We start from the raw sequence: 20242 nt of genomic DNA on the forward strand, positions 1-20242 counted from the left end.
ACAATGCAATAAGCAAAAATATCATCAAATAGAGCACAGAATGTCACATGCTGGAAAAGTAGCAACACATGGTTAACCAGAATGTAGATTAAACTTCTTCAGATGGAAATGTACACCTATCTATAATTAGGCAAGATATTTGTGAGCTATATGTATATGTATCTATATATACACACACATATATTAGAAACAAAGAAAAGATGAACCACTGTTATAAGAAAGAGAGGAAAAACACAATTTTTGCCTAAGCAAGTCAAACCATTAAGTGGGTATGTGCATGTTCTGTTAATAACAGATATTGCTGCTACTTCTAATTAACAGGAATGCTCTTCACAGTGCAAAATAAGTACAAGGTTTTTTTCAAAGTATGGACAACCACCCATCTTTTATTAGTATAGCAAGTCTGCTACCCAGGAGCCTGTCAAGCCTTGAATTGTTAAGTTGAATCTCTTCTATTGTGAAGTGTACGGATATCCTGAAGACATTGTTAGTGAAGTCAAGATAGTAAGAAATCTTGAATGTAAAGTGACTACAGAAGAAAAAGGAAATGAAATTCAAAACCTTTCAGAGAATTTCTAAATTATGAATAGAATATTTAAAAGTCTGGAAATTTCACCTATTTTACCTTTATAAAATGAATGCTTCCAGACTAAACATAAGTAGTGATATTTTATTTCTATTTTCTCAATATTGAACCTACTTCTATGTATAAATTAATTCCAAAATGCATAATGCATATATGGCAAAGCCATATGTGACATTTAGCACATATTTAAAAGTGTCAATGGGAAAATGTTTCTTTTGCTTAACAGCTGTGCTACCTGGAGATAGTTAAAGTCAAACCTGTTGATGTGAGTAATGAAAGAAAGTATGTTCTGCTTTTCACTCCTCTTGTCATGGAACCTAAAAGACACACACAAACTCTTGATGGGAGGATCATAGGATCATAGAATAACTGTTAATGACCTTCTATGCATCTTGTTTTGAAGCCTGAGGTTCCAGCTATTGAATCTTGCTATGTCTTTGTCTACTAGAAAGCAGATGCCTTACATGAATTCTTGTAGATTGAATTCTGAACCCTCTTTAACTTCACCTTTGATGAAGTAAAAGAACTGAATCCCTTGAATTTTCTGGTACAAGATATGATTTCCCAAGGTTCTTGTGGTTCTTCTCTGAACCCTTTTCAGTTTTCAGCATCCTGCTGGAAGTGTAGATGACAAAACTGAACACCGGATGGCTGTAACTTCACTTCCAAATCTGAATGCAAAGCTACTCAGCATTCCTCCTTTCATAAATATAAGGATCTCTTTAGTGCTCTTGGCCTCAACATTAGGCTAGGAATTCAAAATTAATTGAATATCCATTGTGATGTTCAACTACAATAAAGTAGTAACTCTTACCCCAAATAAGTTGTTATTGTCAGGGCCTGCATTCTTTGCTTTGGGAATTAGGCCTTTATTTGGCTATATAGAAATATGTACTGTTTTTCCTGTACACTGTTTGACACTTCACCTTGCAATCCAGTTCACTTTTTATTAGCTATCATTCCTCCAAATTTGTGCTTATTTTCAAACTTTATCAGTAATAATTTTATGTTCTATTCCAGGCCATTGATAAAATATATAAACAGTATATAATAAAGAAGTAACCCTTGAATAAACTGACTTGAAATAACAACTTACTATTTCCAACAGCTGAAGCTCCCTTTTATCTCATTGGCATTTACAGAGCGTAGGCATGCCTTTCTTAAAATAAGAGCATTTTATTTTCAGATGGAGAATTTCAGTATGCAAAGTTACAAATAAAATCCAAATTTAATACTTAGTAGTTAAAGCTGGCTTTTGTGAAAGAAGCAAGATACGCAACAAAAGCAAAAACTTAAAGACTCCAAAACATGCAAAAGTTAGAGAACTCTGTTGAACTTTTAAATCAAAGTAATATTTTTCACATGAAGAGAAAAAAGCCACAGTCTTGTAGTAAATAATATGGAATGTTTCAAAAATATTGGATGAAATAAAATGCAATTTTGACTGAGTTGTACCATGCTACAAGAAGAAATGATTCTGGTAACCAGGCAGTTTAATTTGTATGCATCATAAAGTCTGTTGTCATAAGTAAAATGAGGATGTTGAGGTTTTAGCATGGTTTGCGGGGGCACAACAAGGTTACATCTGTTTCTAAGACAGTACTTAGCTACAATGTGCCAGTGCGGTTAGCACAAAATATGTAGAGTGAAGAGACACAACACTATTTGCCTGAAGTGATAAGCTTACTGGGTTCTGTTCTAAACTTCATATATCACATGGAGATGCTTTGATATGCTACCTCTAGACTACCAACTTTCTTTCCAAAATTTGGTTGTCTGAAATCAACAAAGAAACAAAACTGTCATTATTGATAGCAGGAAGTTCTAACAATCTGACAAAATGTTTGTTAGCTTACCATGACAGAAAATGGAATGTATTTTACAAGTAGGCCAGTTACTCATTGTCTAACTATAGCTATGCTAGTTTCTCTTTTTTGGCGTGCCACTATTACTTTTTTGATACATAATTGTTTTACACCTCAAGCAGGCAATTTAGAACCCTCATTAGGAATATTATAGTTACCATTAGCAAACATTATGCAAATATTACACTTTGTCAAGCATACTTGGCCAGAAAGTAATAAAGATATATTAAAAAATATAAACGTATTCTGTACAGAGCACTTCTTCAGAAAGGGCAAAGGTTTATGGATCCCTATGAGTGAACTGATTTCAATGGGACTACTGGTATTCTTAGAGAGCACCATACAATGGAGTACTTTGCTGAATCAAACCTGAGAAAGGAAGCTTTAGAAGCATCATGTGATTGCTACCAGGGTACAGCCAAAGGCAGAAAAAGTACCCTCAAATGATAGAGTAGTGTTCAGGTATGAGTAGACATCTGGGAAGTATTTACTCATTAGTATGCTTCTAAGCTAGTAAGACAATGTAGAAAACACAACGCTTGGTAGCAACTTGGGCACGTGCTAGATTGCAAATTAGATGATATATTGCGTACAGATAATCACACGTACCTTTTTGCTATGTGCAGTTTTCAGACTACTTGAAACTGTAGTTCAGAAGACTGAGAATCACTAAAAAATAAGGAGTTATTAGACATCTCCATGGTGAATTCCAGAGTAATTGGTTAAAAATGGTGGTCTAGAATTTATGTTAAAAAGCTCTGTGAAAAAATACAGTTCCCATCACCCCATAGCTAGCCATCATTAGCCACAAGAGAATGAAAAATTTGAATACAACTGCAAGGAGATACAAACTTCCTATTTCCAAGAAAACTATGAAAACTATTCCAGGACAACAGCCAGGACTCAATAACAGTCAGACTGGATAGAGAAAAAGAGGCAACAGCTTCTGCAGAAGTAAAGGAGAGTGCTTCACCAAGACTGCTTAATCTGCCAAAGACTGCAACAGCTGCTAGGTGTCATCATATGTCACAGAGATTTTTAGACAAATACCTGTTCTATGTGAAACCCCCTAATTTGTGTTTGTAACAAACAGTTTCCTTTGATATGCTATTTTGATTCAAAAAGGACTTTTAGTAGATTACTGAAAAGAACTGTGTGAAGGCTCACTGTAAGGTTTAATGACCACCAAAATTACATGCAGCCTTATTGGTGGGATCCCCAGTGGTGTAGCCCCTACCTTACCGCTTCATCTGGGGCCTGCTCTATGCAGTACCATGTGATGGTAGGCTGCTGGGAAGCGGCACCCAATACCACTCATGCATTAGGGCTATGTGGTGCTGCACTGGAGAAAGAGATTGCAGATTTTTAGTAGGTGGTAGCAGAATTGAGCTATAAGCAGAAGGTTAGAAATTGAAAGGTTAGATAGCAAAGATTCATCATTGCTACTGTTAACAAGTACTACATTTTCATGTATGTCATGTCCTTTTGGTAGTTAGCCCTATTTTAGAGAAAAGAGTGCTTTCATTTACTTACTTCTGTAACATGTTAACTGTAACATGTTTAACTGTAACATGTTAAAAATATTAAATCATTTCTATTATAAACTATGCACATTAACAAAAGTTGACCAGATATCTTAGTTCACCTACAGGAATGGGATACACTCTATTCCTATACAAATTATTAATGAACACACTATCAGCTCTATTTAAAGTTCAGAAACCAGTTTCATTTTATTTAGAAATATCAGACTATTTAATCTCAACCATATTCTTTCTTTCTTTCTTTTTTTTTTTTTTTATTTTACAGTAACAGAAGATGTGCAATCACTGCAGGATTTGACTCTTGCAATCTTAAATGAAAAATTCTTTCCCATGGAAGCAAGGATTGTTGATCTAAGACCCATTTCTTACAAATAAAAAAAAATTATTAATATTCACCAACCACGATTTCTCATACTTTGATGTCTTTAAATGTTGTGGTTTCTCCATCAATTGACTGTGCTTGTTCAGCTCTTTGGAGACTGATTTTAAAATCCTGTGAAAAGGAAAATGAAAAGACAGTTAAAAGATTGTTTCATGCAGCAGCTTGATCTACCTTCAAATTTTTAATAATAATCCCTGCCTCCCATGGGGAAAGCATCCTAACTTGTAGCCAGAAGAGTCTGGTCAAAACTTTAACTTCAGTGGAGATATATTACTCTATAGTACACTTCTCCTAGGTTAAAAAAAATGTCTTCCAAAGCAGCATTACAACCAGCACTGACATTCAGCTAAAGCACTATATATGCTCAATGCATTGATGAAAACATGCAGTTACAATTGCAGAAAGAAAGGAAGAAAATTCATGGCAAATTCTAAAAGAGTTACTGATACTCCATTCATATCACTGAGATAATGTTTTCATGTTATCCATGCAACCTTATTACTTTTGAGTGGATTTATGAAACTACAGTGTATCAAAATGCATTTCTATAAGTAAGCAAAGATCTTAAGCATCTGCTTAACTTTATCAATACAGAAAGGCATTACAGTTTTGTTATTTAAATCAGCAAATATCATTCAGAACATGCAGAGCCAAATTCTTGAAGAGAGAATCCTTTTAAAATAAATTTCATTTCAGACTGAACTAAAACACTTCAAAGAAATGAAAGTAAAAGAAAATAATCAACTGCAATATTTGCAATAATACATACTGACATTCAGACATAATAGTTACATTTCTTTGCAGTTCTGCATTCTTTATAAGACTACTTGATTTGCAAATTTTCAATTATTTTGTATTAACACAATCTTCTTTATTTCCAAATTCCTCAACACATTACACAAATAGGATGAACAAGGAATTTGTTTTAATAAAAAATGTGCTGAATATTTACTATAAAGATAAATAATAATATAACTTTTCAACATTTTCTAGTATTAATCGCCAGTAATCGCATTTTTCCCTTAGAAAAGAAATTTTCCTCCGGATTCTAGGGAACATTCAGAAACTTTATAAAATACATGAATTTAAATTCAAATCCATATTCCCACAAGTATTTTGTGCATGTTTCAAAGATACAGTCCTTTTCTCAGGAGCATAAGCTACCTGTATTTAATGATGGCTCACAGGCCTTGTAAAATATCAGGAGCATTTCAGTGAATACAGAAGACTTAGGTTAAAAGATTCATTTTGCAGTCCTTTGTTTTAGGAGGTAGTGCTAACATCTTTGACTTTAAAGAAGAGGCCTATTTCAGTACATTGAGTCAGAAAAAGAAGTTTCAATTCCGGTTCGACAAAAGTAAATGTTAGCAAATGGAACCTTCAGCAAGTTCGTTATCAGTACTTATCAGTACCGCACGAGGCAGATGATGATCTCAGTAAACTGCTGTGCTTCTGGCATAATAGAATGTGAATTTTATTATGAAACTGTTATATATAAAGTGCAAGTATATGTTCTTCTAAAAAATAAGAATTTTAAGGAAACTACTGCTGATCATTTTGGAGCAAATGATAAACAGAGACAGTTCCAACAGTGTCATTGTGTTCATGTGTGTGGGAAGTGGAAAATTTATGTTCTAACAATACTAGAGAGGTATATGTTAAGTATCAGTCTAAAAGTAAGAACTGTATGACCTAAAATCATAATCTGATGCAGCAGAGTGACATAACAACTTTTAAAAATGTGGCAAGCATATAAAATAAATTTTCCTCTGGACAGATTTAATTTATGTAACTACCAGTTTTTCAAAGGAAACCAAAATGATAAATAACCTCCAAATACTGAAAAAATAGTCTCCCTCAAGATTTACTATTTCTATATCTGATGAAGCAAACTTAATTTTCCTACTATATGAAGAAATAATTTTTCATTTTCAGTATAAGAAACACAGCACTTTTCACATATGTTTGCATTTCTTATACTTTTCTTGATGGAATATGTGATAAAGAGCAGTCAAACATATGCCTGTCTTTTAGACTAGGTATTTAAATGCCCTTTCAAGCACTGAGTTAAATTTTCCTTCCCTTGCACACTGGGACATTTAAAACACCACATGAAAAAGGCTTCTCAAGTTTCATAAGTATCATAGCTACTGTCTGTGAGTAGACAGTGATTCAGCAATGCTTTTTTCCCAAGGCATTAAATGTGCAGCATGTACAGTGTAAGTATATAGTATTGACTATGAACTATGTGGTCCAGCTCATAACCCTTACTGAACAGAACCTATATGAATCCCTCTATGACAGAAAGCCTTTTTGCTCCATTAAATGATACATGGAGTTCTGAGTGTATGTTGAGTTGTGTAGTATTAAATGGCTGCTGTTAATACAAACACATTTTGTAGAAATTGCTCAGCTTACTAGTAAATGCTTTGATACAGACACATTCACTGTGCATTATTAGGAGTCCTACCCCAGCAGAACTCCAATTTCGATGAGTATCTGAGTAATGTTACTGAAACGATTAACAAACCAGCAACAATAACAGCAATAATAACTTGATGATTAATTTGGAAGGAACAAGCTTGAAGCAAAAGCCTATATAATATGTATTCAAAAAAAATATAGAAATACAATGTGATCTTTTTGACAATTCTATCTTCTAAACTAGAATTTTTAAAAAAGGAACTAAGTAACGGCAACAAGACTATTCAGGATTTGAAAGCAGGATAACAGTGTAACATAACATCAAAGGCATTACAGTTTTGATGTCAACAGACTGAATGCTAATTATCAAACTATGCTTGTTATCCTCAATAACTATAAGAATGCAGTCTACTCAAAATAAATAATTAATGCAAGCATTAAGAGTTGTAGAATATGTTGCAGACTGTTTATTTAAATTTATCAGAATCAAAAAACAGATTTACTATGATGTATTGTTGTTACTGTATTGCTGTATCTGTGACAGCATCAGGATAGAAATAAGGCAGGATTTGTGACAAGAAGTAATACTAAACCTGAAAAAGGGCTTAATATTTATTGTTAGATTACATGATACAGTGGAAAAAGCAGATTGGCTTGCTTCTTCCAATTGAATCAGTTGGTCTAATAAAAATACCGTCTCTATTAAATGTATTTAAAAACAATTTCATTCAGAATGTAATGAAGTGCATATATAAAGACCCACTCCCATACAGGTATAGTCTAGCTATTCTAAAGGAGAATTTCATCTGATAAGTGAAAAAATGTGTTGATAGTGGCAGACAAATTGCAAGTTCCAATTAGGATTGGAAAGACTTCTAACTAGGACAGAAAAGACCAGAAATAAAAATAATAGATTTTCCATGCTCATTCATTGTTGGCATTTGTAGTGAGGCTCACAAAAAGGTTATTATCATGTAGGTGGTTGCCAGCCCGCTAGTTACATGACCCGATAAAGCCAGCTCCCTTCAAAAGGTCAGCATATATCTCATCACCAGATAATTATTTCTTTATCATAGATTATATTGATTAGACTTGAAGAGGTCATCAAGAGGCCAAAGAAATCTAGTGCCCCAAATTAAAATTTAAAAATTCTAAGGAAAATATTTTGTCCATAGTTTTCAGCAAAACATTTTATTTTCCACTGTTTATGGCAGCAGCAGTAGAAGCATTTTAAGCTTAGAAACCACACCCTACCTTGCTATATTTATCTCTTCAAAGATCTCAAAATAACAGCACGCTGGTTGAATTTATTTTTTTTAGAGATTTTTATATCCCTAGGAGGATTTCAGAAAAAATAACTGATGCTAAAAGTATTGTTTATGTAATTTGGAAATATTTTTGAAAGAAAAAAGTTTGCCTGTTCAACAAACACAATTCTTTGAAAAATTGTCTGAGGAAAACTATGTTCTTGGACCGTTTTTTTTTTTTTTTGACCAGAATCCTACATAAAGCAGTGATCACTGGGTTTCTGTGCTTGTTTGCTGGTGAATATAATAATTTGGTGCCAAGCTGAATAAGAGCTTATGGTCCAAGCTCTTTCCCACTTAATCAGAATTTTAAAGTAAGGCTGTGAAGTGTTCATTCTATGCATAAAACATTAGTCCATATTTACTAGTACAGTCAAGGAATATAAACTTTTGTCTTTTAAGTACAGAAATCGCTATATTTGAGATACTATCAGTATAAACCTTCTCAGGAAAAAAGTCTAAGGATAATAAATAAAAATTGAAGAAATGCATAATCTAACTGCCAAGTCAAGAGATATAGGCATCAAATCAATCTGCCAGATCAGTAGAAAAATGTATTAATTGACTGTGAAGATACCTATATATCTTCGGTAGAAAAGCTGTGGAAACTGCTTTGGACTACAGTATGTGCTCTGAAACCCTCAGCTACTGCCAAGGTGCGTATACAATAGTATATACACCTTTTCCCACAGACATTGACGATTTGACAACAGTTCTGCCTTGAACATAACCCACCAGCCACAAATAACACAGGTGATTTATACATTCAAGCTTTGTTCTCTATAGCAGAGATTGTATACTACGATCTGCTCTTTCAGCTCCATAAAAGAGCTTCTCTCCAAAGGGAGCTGAGGGATTAGAAATTATGATTAAGAGTATATTCTAGGCTCTTGATATTCAGCTATTCGTTAGTGTGACAAGGTTTTCAAAAGAAGTCCCCTGCCTTGTACGTAGTAGAGTATATATACATGGCATTACTTTAGTTTATACTCTAGCTCAGTGTTACTTTTGGTTGCACCATATTCGGCTTTCATGAGGATCTTGCAGTATGTTGAATGTTATGAAGTTAGTAAGGTGTTTGTGTAAGGAATAGTCCTTGAAAAAGTTCATGTATATAATACAGAGCTAGCTTAAGAAATGCTGTGGTCTACGAAGAGTTCAGTGAGGTTGGAAAAAATGTCAAAATTAGGAAATGCAGTGTGTGATTTAAAAAATTTGCCCAAACTTGCTTAAAGTGCAAACTGTTTTAATGCACATTTAAACATAGGTGCAGGCAACAAGCAAGCTCTTGAGTATGGCAGAGGAGAAGGTTTGAACTTGCACTACCTCTGTGCATGTCTTTTTCTGCAGTTTGGTGGGCCTGGCATGGAACATGTTCTATCACGTGTCCCAAAGTGTCCTGAAGTAACATCCTGTTACTAATGGGGAGAAGATAAGTCAGCCAGGCTCATTCCTGTGGGTGGAGGGAAAGGCAAAGTCCCATGTGACAAGACAGTAGAGCACTTGTTGGTAGCTGTAAGCCAACGAGACAGGTATAAAAATATCAGTCAGAAAGCACTGCACTCTTTGTTGGATGAAGTTCTTATAGAAAATAAAACACAACTGATCTGCAGCCTGCTATACTCTATATTAGCTCAACTACAACCTGGTATGCAGCTTGCGATGCACTGCTATGCGCTGTGAATTTGCAGTATTTCAATTAATTGCATTTACATTCCTGGGATAAAGCAAACATATGTACTTATAAAGTTCTTGATCCCAGAAAGCAATACTTACAGGAAGTTTATGTTCTTGATAGCTGTTGATCAAGTCTTGAATGAAAGGATGCTTCAAAAGGAGTGCAACTGGAATGGGCGTCAGATCTTCAGTGCCCATTTCTCTGTATATTTTCATGAAATGCTTTAAGAAAAAATAATACCCATTCAATTCATTAAAGAAATATTCTTAAAAATCTGGGGAAAGCAAAGCTTACAGCAGATATTTCTATAACATATAATGTAAGGTACAGAACCTTCTTTGCATCAACCAGCCTACCGTATCATAGCTGCACTCCATCTGCAGGCTATTAAATCTATGTTTATCTTCATCTTTACTTCCTCCATTATGAAACACTTTGAGTAGAGTTGCCATAGAAATTATTCCTTCACCTATGTAATTCAAGAATTCTTTTTCATCTTCCTCTTCTATTAAGGGTTCCTCATTTATCAGTATGTCAGTATAAGAAAAATGCTAGGGAAAGAGAGCATAGATATAATACTTAGGGATAAGCAGTTTGTCAGTAAGTCATCTACTTCAGTTAGTTAGACATTTATAAAAGAGCAGTGGATTATATTTCCAAAGCTTCATTCTCACAAAACAAAAATCATTAACCCATACAAAATTGTCCACTGTAATATATAATGAAGGAACCGATTGTAAGAGTCCTGAAATATCCATAATGTTGACGTCAGTAGAGCTTTTTCCAGGAACATGGCCAATGTTCCACTGAGAAATTAATATTTTTCAGAACAAAGTAGTTACAAATTATCATGCACTCTACCAAGAACTTGGTATTCGTATGAAGAATAAACTCAGTAATTCACATTAGGGGGCAATAAATCAGAGCAAATATAATAAATCATAGTAGGAAAGAGAGAAATTCTCTTTCCACAAATGCTGGATGTTCACATGATAAGAACAGTACAGATTTTCTAGTCCAGTTCAAGGATTTAGTGCGTGGCTTACTGTATTGGCTAACAGTTAACACAGGTTCACTAGCTCTCTGCAGGAAAAGGATGAGAAAGGCTTTATGCAGAAAAGTTAGAAGTTTAGTATTTTGCAAGTTTGGCATAAACGAGAGGTGAGAAATCTTTGAGGTGATGCTAAAGATGTCCAAAGAGCAACTCACTGTAGAGATTTGTGAGCACAAAGATGAAACGGACCTCACAAAGGTGAACAATGCTTTTGTCTACATTAGGCCACTCGGTGTAGGATACACGAACAATAACAGGAAGTTCTTTTTAGTTCAGCATGCCACTTCTCATTAAGAGAGATTCAGTAACACCAGTGCTACACATCTTAGGCTTTATACAATGCCTTTTCCAACACAGAAGGACCAGAGTCATTGACCCAGTCTTTTTAACACTCAACAACAGAGAATACACAAATACCAGCATTTATGTTTTTCCATCTCTGATGTACCATTTATGTTTAAAAAGAACTGTAAGATCTACACAACCCATAACAAAGTGTTATGAGGTTATAGTGAAAAGATCTTAGCTATGAAGTTAGTACAAGTAACATAAATCTCTATAATGTGTTTGTCTTACCTTCTCCCATTAACACCACTAATGTTTCAGAAGTATTTCCTTAGGCAACCAGCAATTGTGAGTCATTACAGTATCAGGACAGAACAAAAGAAAGAGGAGAGACACCTAACTTAAGGTGTCTGTGTAAGTGCCTGCTTGTAAGCTAGGTATCTAAGCTGCTATTACAAAAGCCATTTAAGATGAGTTGAATAGCTTGATGTAGTTAGATTCCACTAACTATATATATTAGATCTCCGCTATCCGTAATGGAACTTGGAGATTTAGGTCACATGTAAACAACTACGGGTAAACAACTGTTTAGGTGTCTTAATTTGGAGCTGAACACCACCTTGGGTGTCTTCAGGGATCTAAGCCCTCCTATTTGATGGAGCTTGACTCAATTTCACATCTGATTTTCTGTTCCAAAACTTTGCTATGATGTCAAATAAAAGCAGACGCAGGGGAGTACAACAATACATTTCGTCACTGAAGTGATAAAATGTAATTATGAATATTTGTGGGATTAGACTGTGGTAGAATAATGCCCTTTTTATACTATTTCCGGAGAGCATAACAGTATTTTAATGTTGAGTCACTGTGGTAAAGTCACTGTGGTTGTGACAATGTAGTGAAACATTTTATTATCTAGAGGAGTGAGTGCTAAAATAATTAAATGAAGCTAAACATGAAGCTAATTTTCCATTTATCAATCTTTCCGATTTACAGGCAAAATAAAACACTGGAAAATGGTAATAAAGCTGAATATACTTTAAACTAACCTCAAGAAACATAGTGAGAAAGTAATAATGTTAGTTTTTATATCTTTAAATGGCAATATCAACAACCACACTACAATCTAGTTCCTGGGTATTGATAGCTGGATTTAATTGTCTGAGATAAGGTCAAGGAATGTCCTGAGTTAATCTATACAACTGTACAAGGCATAGTTACCAAGAAATATTGTATATTTTTGTTATTACTTAGCAAGAAACTCTTCAGAGTCTTGGAAGCATGCTTCTGAGTATTATTACCGATGTCAGTGGGAATGTCTGCTGAGGCTCTAGAAAGCCAGTGGAGCTATCTGTGGGGACTGGAGCTAACCAATTTATAACTTGCAAGCAAGAGTAGCACCACCGCTATACATATTGATCCCATTTTGCTGTAAAATTTTACCTCACATAAAGGAAAAGCTTCTTTTTTTCTATGAATATATGTTCCAGTAGCAACGCTAAGTGCTCTGTAGACACCTTCAACAGGATCAGGGTGGGAGGCAAAATAAAGTAGCATCTCATTATAGTCAAGCAGAGCAGGACCTTTTCTGGTATCAGCAAATAAAGTGTAGAAAAACTATAAGGACAAAAATGTAAGTTAATTTCTGCAAATGTTGTTTCTTCAAATACAAATTAAAGGCTGTAGATAACAGGGTGAAATAAAGTAGTGACTGCTGAAAAGTGGTATAGACTTTAAAAATGTGTTGAGAATTTATAAATTCATTTAAATCAAAAATAAGTCCCAGTCATTTAGAGAAATAGACATTGTAGTATTTTCTGTTCTACAGTGAGGACTTTCACAGAATGAGTAGAAACTCATAAAATCTTATATTATGGCTATTAAGTTCAATAGGTTTTACCTAAATATAAGTTTATTTTCTTGAACTCAGAGCACACCTGCATCTCTCTCTTCCCTAACCATTAGCTTAGATGCAGGGATCATTTGCCTCCCATTCTTTAAAAAGCTGTTTAATGGTGTTCAAAGGAGAACAAGAATAAATGGTGTTCAAAGGAGAACAAGAATAATTAAGTCCTTCTGTGCAGACTATGGTTTAGAATATTGAATTCCTAGATTCTTGTCCCTGCTTCATATTATTCATAAATTTAAGTTTCTTATATATGAAAATCATGTTCTGAAGCACCACCTGACTGCAAAAGCCCCTGAAACTTTTCAGCAATTATGGAAGGAGACCCAAGAAACTTTTGAATGGCATCTCTCAATTTAAAATAGTTGAGTGGACTCTCCAAAAATTTGTTTTTAAAGTACCGTTATGAGATGTCCCAGCCTATCTAAAGGCAAAGGTTCTGTGCAACTTTCTGTTACGCTTAGATCTTCGTTTCCTTTAAACCATAAGCCAACCTGACCAAAAAAAAAAAAAAGAAAAGTCACTCATTTTCACACCTTAAAATAAATTAATCTTTATGGGCTATAATCACTGAACAGATAGATTACTATAAGATTCATTCCTGGATTTATTCAGGTTCAGAATTTGTTATTAGTACATAATGACATCAGAATAATTAAATAGCTGCTTGCATATTTTAACAGCCATTTTAGGAATTATCAAAAATGGAGTGGGGTAGAAGTGACTTTAAATTTATGTTGAAAAAGGAGAAAATGAACTAGGTATTTTGTAAACCTCACTGCCCAAGAAGCAGAATATAATGCAGTTTCTATGTGCTTTCTAGTTGTTTCCTATTAGGGGTATTTTTTGCTACCTTTTGTCCTAAATGTTCTTTTGGAAGCACCTATCCAAACACTCTTTCAGTATAATGAAGGACAGAGGCATAGCTCTTCACGTCCATGCCTGCTCCTAGCAAAAAACTTAAGTGTGATAGCTACAGAGCTACATCTACACCAGAAAATTAAACATGACCCAAACCATTCTCCAATACTAAGGTCAACAGGCAGTGAATATCCCATATCAGTCACCTCTTACCTTCTAAAACAGGGTGGTCATCACCCAGACTGCCTATAGAAAAACTCACTTGCCTGAAAGTTGTTTGAGAGTCTAACTGGCCCGTGTTAAACCGTGCCAGGAACCGGGCAAACAATAGCACTGTACAGACAATTGAGTCCCATTGCCAGGGGATGCTCCCTTGCACAGGTCAGTTTGTAAGCAGAGATGCCACTAGGGGGCAGCTGGGGCACCTTACATTTCCAGCACAGGGTTCTTCCTGTTATTCTCATTGAATGTTGTTTGTCATTGTTCCTTGTTAAGACAATAAAATAAAGTAAATGAATGAAAGTTTCAGGACATTTTGAATGCATGTAAGTTTCAGTATATAAGAGAGCTTAAACCTGCTTTCCACTTTTATTGATAGATTTTAACATTTCAAAAATTCTCAGTATACCTTCTATTGCATTAATAGAATAATACAGGAAATCTTCATATATCTTCACAGATGTTAATGAGAGATGTAAGGGTCTTTCGGGGTAGACAGGATAGACATTAAATTAAAATGCTATTATGACAGTTATATGCATTTCATTAACAATATCCCTCTCCCACATTTCAGGCAAGTTAGTACATTCTTGATTATGTAAAACACTGCATTTTATGGAAGCATTATATATCCATTTTTATAATGTGCATATTCAATATACAGCATTAAGCTGTTTTTTTCTTTAAAAAGCAAAACAATGAAATACAACAAAATAGGAAGTTCCAAATGATTTTTAGAATGGAAAATAATTAGTTAAAGCTAGCTTAAAAATGTTTCTGCTATTATTCTGTTCAAGGTAGCAGGGAAAATTGAGCAAATTAGTTTCAAGAAAGTAGACTTCATATTTTCCTTGCAATCCTCTTCAGAAGAAATATTTCAGAATGCTTACTAACTCTCTGCTATTATTCTTTTCTTAAATTTTACAGACTGCACTGACTCATTAATTCTCTAGTGCATCGTGTTCCACAGAACATGAAATCTCAAACGTTAGTAAGAAAGAAATGAAGCAAGCACTCAGAATAACGAAAAGCTAATGAAATTTGCCATAAGTTACTCTAAAAGGACTGGAAACAATTCAGCTGTTCCTCATCAATAATTTTGAAATTAGAGAACTAACTTTCACTCAAATCTCAAAAAAAAATCTGTTCCTATTCTTCTCATAACTGTATATACATAATTCCAAAACATAGCACTCTCAATATCATGAACTCTAGAGTTTATACACAGTGGATATACAGCATTTTCAAGAGGATTTTAAGTTAAGAAAATGTTGATGCTTAAAGGACATTTTAGTCCTTTCCATGTTTTTAAACAACTGCATTAGACTAGGTTCAAAGAGATATCACTCTCATGGCACGGAGTCGGAGGGTAGGTCTATATACAAATGAGCATACTCAGTTGGTTATTTACTTTCAGTTGCCTGGATGTGAGCCAGTTGTGATCCTGAAGCCTGCAACTGAATTGCTGAGTTAAAATTATTTTTGAACTAGCATCTGTTAAAAACCTCACAGTCACAGTCTGTGTATCTTGAAAGTGTTAGTATATTTTTAATCTCTCACACTTCAGTAAAATATACCACAACAATAAACAAATAGATGGAGCATGTAGACCTGCGCATTTTGTGGGTTTTCTGGCTTTGCAGAATTTGTTTCTTTGCAAGTTTGGGGCGGAGGGCCAGGCTGCTAAAAGTCTTTAGTTAATCAAATAAGTTCTCATACTGACAGGTCTCTGGAATAACACAGCCACTGTTCAAGGAACTGACTCCTAGGGCGTTTGAAAATCAACTTCAAAAAAGGTTCCATAAAGTTTATTTAAAAGATTCTGAAAATTATTTTAGTATCACCAAGCAAATCCCACCCAAAGGAACTGTAGAATTTTATATGTATATACAGGCTAGTACACAATTTGAAAGTGAACCAACATTAATACAAGTAATGATTAAGAAATCAAGTAAGTGAAAATTTATTGAACAGAATTAGGAGAATTTTGCTAGAAGAAAAACAAATTTTTTCTGCTTTTTCATGAAATTTGTTTCCTGAAAAACTCTACTGGACTATGCATTGAAAAGGTTTAAATATAAGCTTTCTTTAAAGAAAAGAACGGTCCAAGGAATTTTATAATTTTCTATGTATCCAAAGTCTGAAAAACAATGTTCATTTGCAAAAATACTTATTGGAAAAATTCTTGGGATATTTAATCAAAGTAGAGATGGCAAAACCAACTAAAACAATTGTTTCTGTTTGGGGCACTTTTTGTCTCATATACTGTCAAACTGATCACAGAATAGTTTCTTTAGAACAGGGAGGATTTTCATTAGAAAGAAATTTCCATGCAAAGTATGAAATGGAACCAAAAAGTAAGCCTAAGTAGCCTGATTTTTGTTACTAATATATATGGATAAGATAGATATTAGGCCCTGTCCTCCATTTCCTGAAATGGAGAAAATTTTCACCAGAAATGATCTTCAAAAAGTGACACCTTTAAAATCCAGGCTGAGTTTCTGAATGTGAATAAATACAACAATACATCATTCAACTCAAAGAGACTATCAGAAGTGTATGATTGAAAAAAGCATTATAACCTGTGTATAGTATTCCTGTGTAACAAAGCCTGATCCAGTTTCATCAACAGACTTGAAGCTATGTAGAGTTTTGAGAAGCTGTGCTACAGATGGCACTGGCCAAGGCTGTGCTGCTGCTAGCAAGAATCTGCGCCAGTCAATAAGTTCCGAGTTCGCTGCTAATGCAGTTGCCAGATTTTGTAACTATAAAAATAAAATAATAAATATTGTCAAATGCACATGGGTAAATATACACTTTCTACCTAATATGTAACCTTAAACCTTTTTTCCCGTTTAAGATGTACAGGTTTCTGCAGTGAGGTTTCAAAGGTGCCTAAAGTACTGGGAGTTCTTCCTATTTCTTCCTCGTCCACATAGCACAGTTACACTGATGAAGAATTAAATTTATGAAATTTATAGTTTACAGTGAATTTACAGTTGTCTCCAATGCTAGCACAAGCACAGTTCTGCAGAGTAAATGAGGGCCTTTATATGGCAGAAAAACTGATCTTTTTCTCAGTGCCCTCAAATGTTTGTGCCCATGTTGTTTTGACAGAAGCATCTGTGGTCCACCCAAAAACCTTGAGGAAACTGCTTCCCTCAACATAAACACATAAGATAACAATCCTCTTACCTCTTCCCCTCTACACAGTAGACATGAAAGCCCTTCACTTCCAGGAGGCTGAGTCCTGAGAGAAGGTAACTTTGTTACAAATTAAAATTCGGACTCTCCTCTCATTCAAAATGCATGGTGATCTCTGTACCAGTAAATAAAGCAGGCCAGAGACTGTACATGGCATGTACAGCTGGTATCCATCTAAATAAATACACATACTGCCTAAACAGCATGGCTATATCCAAATTGCCTATGAGATACAATCTTTTACACAGGCACCCTGCATCATGCTCAGACATTGTCTAGGAGAATACTATTAATTTAATTGATAATTTAGCAGTATAGGGGCTGTGTCTTGGCCCTATTTTGCTTTTACACGTGTACAGCACGTGGCTTCTCTCTGCTCCCACATTATTTTCAGTGAACAAAAACAAATAATAGAAAAGCTGCTTTGCAGTTTGTCACATGTCTTTTTACCACCGAGGATGTAGTATGTGGATATCAGAGCGCGGTATGAGAACACAAATGGGAGAATACGTGTAAGATCTCCTGATATAGCGTTGGGCAGAGAGGGAACAAAACTGGCATAGTTCAGTTCTGAGCTATTGGTAGGCAGGGTAGCTAGGGTGAATGCCTACTAGGTACCTCTATACTATCTTCTGTTCCACATCCAGATTTCCTTGTCAAGAGAATGGTTTGGTTTGCTCCAGACTGAAGTTCCAGAATGAAGCAATGTGTTTACAGGGATTAGGGCCTGTGGCAGAATGGGACTATTTGAAAACGTTGTAGGTGCCATCTGCCCTAACACAGGCATGTCCAGTACCACTTACCGCAATTTGCAAATTTGTTTGAAATACTACTAAGCCAAACAGAGAAAAGATGAAATGGTGGCTATAACTTGGAAGAGCTTGTGCAAGATAATTTTATACCTTAGCTTCATTCATTTTCTTTTGTTTGCAAGTTTCCTTTTAAAATGACACTTTTAAGGAAACTCATTTTAAGGAAATCCTACCATTAAAGTAAAAAATAGTACTTTTAAGCACTAAAGGTGCTTAAAGAATAACAAATATGGGATATATGTACATGTGCTCTATTTAAAAAATGAATGAATCATATTTTTCCCCAAATAATTAATCTCCTGTGCTAAAATGATATATTTATATACTGATTATGACAGCTGTGGAGAGGTCTTTCTAAATTCAGTGGAAATACATTACTCAGCAACTGTAAAATTGCTTGCTCATGAAATTCATTTGGGTGAAGAATATTTGAATAAAGCTGTTTTCCTCATGTAAAATTCAGTTAAAATTTTAATGTGAACCATGGCTTACTATCAGAAAGAATTATCAAAATATGCCAAAACTATAAACCTTTTCATCCCATAGGCTTATCAGCAACATCTGAATCTTAAATTAGTCAGAGAATTCGGTGACGGAATGTTCAGAAACATTAAATTAAAATTTTTCATGTTCCTAAATCTGAAAATCCAGATAAGTTTAATGTCATACAGCTCCAATCTTTATTCTCATATCCTGGAACAAAGAACATGACACTCTTATTTTAAGTCCTGAAAGTGAACTTGCAGTGGTGTCTGAGGAAATGATACAATTTGACAATCATAAATAAAGATCTATCTGTGTAGATACACATAAAGATCTATCTGTGTAGATACACATCTATAGTGTAGATATAATCATCTAATTCCTGGTACAGTTGCTTCCAGAATTTTTCTCTAGTGAAACTGAAGAACTATAAGGAAAAACTGATCTAGCCCTATAATCTTTATTCTCTTGGCTTCCTTATGGTAAGGACAAAGCTACAACATTTCCTACCCATACCGATACGTCAATTGAATGAAAAAAGGTGTTAACTTACATCGGAATGTGTTAAGTTCATCCACGCATCAGGAAGGTAGTCTGTTCCAAGATCCAAAGTAATCAAGTCCATTAAAATGTCAATAAGTATATTCTTTAGTATAAAACCTAGCAAAAAAAAAAGTCAATGTAAAGAAAATGGATTTGCAATTTTAAAATAGATGTCTTGTATTAATGAAAATCTCTTTATTGTAAAGGCCGTATGGGAAAGTGATTTGTATTGCCATTATGTACTATTGATAGTGATAACATCTTTAAGCCAAAATTCGGTTTTCTCATTTAAAATAAATCATATGGGGCCCATTTAAAAGCAAAATGTGCGATATTTGGATAAACTGCAATTATTTTGATACTTTCCCTGATCTCTATTGTGATCACTAATCCATCTCCGCACATTCTACACTGGTGGTGAATGAGTAAATCACAAATACCAAACAGACACATATTCTGTGTATCTGAATGTTATCACAGCTATCAGCATGTTCTTTCACTGTGCTCGATTTTAGATTAACCATGTATCTATATCTACCCTTGAAAGCAAGTGCATGTTAGAGAATAGAATGGTAGGTACAGAAAAATATCTCTTAAACTTTGAAATAAAGTTGACTTGCTTCATACAGTTTGCTTGTGGAAGTTAATGATGAACATCCACATCAATTTTATTTTAAATAAATCAGAAATAAAAATAAGTTTATGCATATATGACAATGTGTGTGTAATAATGACAAAATCAATTTCTTTTTTAAAAGAGGAATGAATTTGTTGCTATGCAAAAAGAAAATTCAAATTTCATTACCAACTACAGTATTAAAACATAAAATGATACATGCTGAAATATGTAAGACAGATATGAGTCTGTCCATTCAGAAATGGACTTTGCCAGCTCAGTGAGGATTCACTGTAAAATGGAAAATCTTTCCAGTAGAGACACAAATGTAAGATTTTTTTTTTTCCTTTTTACAGCCAAAGTTCTTGGCTTTTGAAAAAGGAGCAGCTATGCACATCCTATATCTCTGACAAACTTTTTTCTCTGGAGTGGAGATTTTTTAAATTTGCAAAGAAAAATTTCAGGGGTAGGAA

At 34.4% G+C, this 20242-nt stretch overlaps 1 protein-coding gene across 1 annotated transcript; it reads right to left on the reverse strand.

The window, feature by feature from the left end:
- Positions 1–4320: 4320 nt before the first annotated feature.
- Positions 4321–19235, reverse strand: LOC138064812 (sperm flagellar protein 2-like). Its single transcript, XM_068928788.1, has 7 exons — positions 19164–19235; positions 16694–16876; positions 13433–13525; positions 12569–12742; positions 10143–10337; positions 9885–10007; positions 4321–4488 (listed from the first exon to the last, which is right to left on the reverse strand). Exons 1-7 carry the CDS (start codon positions 19233–19235, stop codon positions 4405–4407), a joined length of 924 nt encoding a protein of 307 aa, XP_068784889.1. The 3' UTR covers positions 4321–4404.
- Between the last annotated feature and the right edge of the window lie 1007 nt (positions 19236–20242).

This window comes from Struthio camelus, chromosome Z (genome assembly GCF_040807025.1).
Source record: "Struthio camelus isolate bStrCam1 chromosome Z, bStrCam1.hap1, whole genome shotgun sequence".
Lineage (NCBI taxonomy): Eukaryota > Metazoa > Chordata > Aves > Struthioniformes > Struthionidae > Struthio > Struthio camelus.

Coding starts and splice junctions, on each gene's coding strand:
- LOC138064812 (XM_068928788.1), bottom strand. CDS start 19,235: ATGGACTTGATTACTTTGGATCTTGGAACAGACTACCTTCCTGATGCG. Junction 12,743..13,432: donor GGCTGGGACATCTCATAACG/GTACTTTAAAAA, acceptor TTGTCCTTATAG/TTTTTCTACACTTTATTTGC. Junction 4,489..9,884: donor ATCAAGAACATAAACTTCCT/GTAAGTATTGCT, acceptor TCCTTTTCACAG/GATTTTAAAATCAGTCTCCA.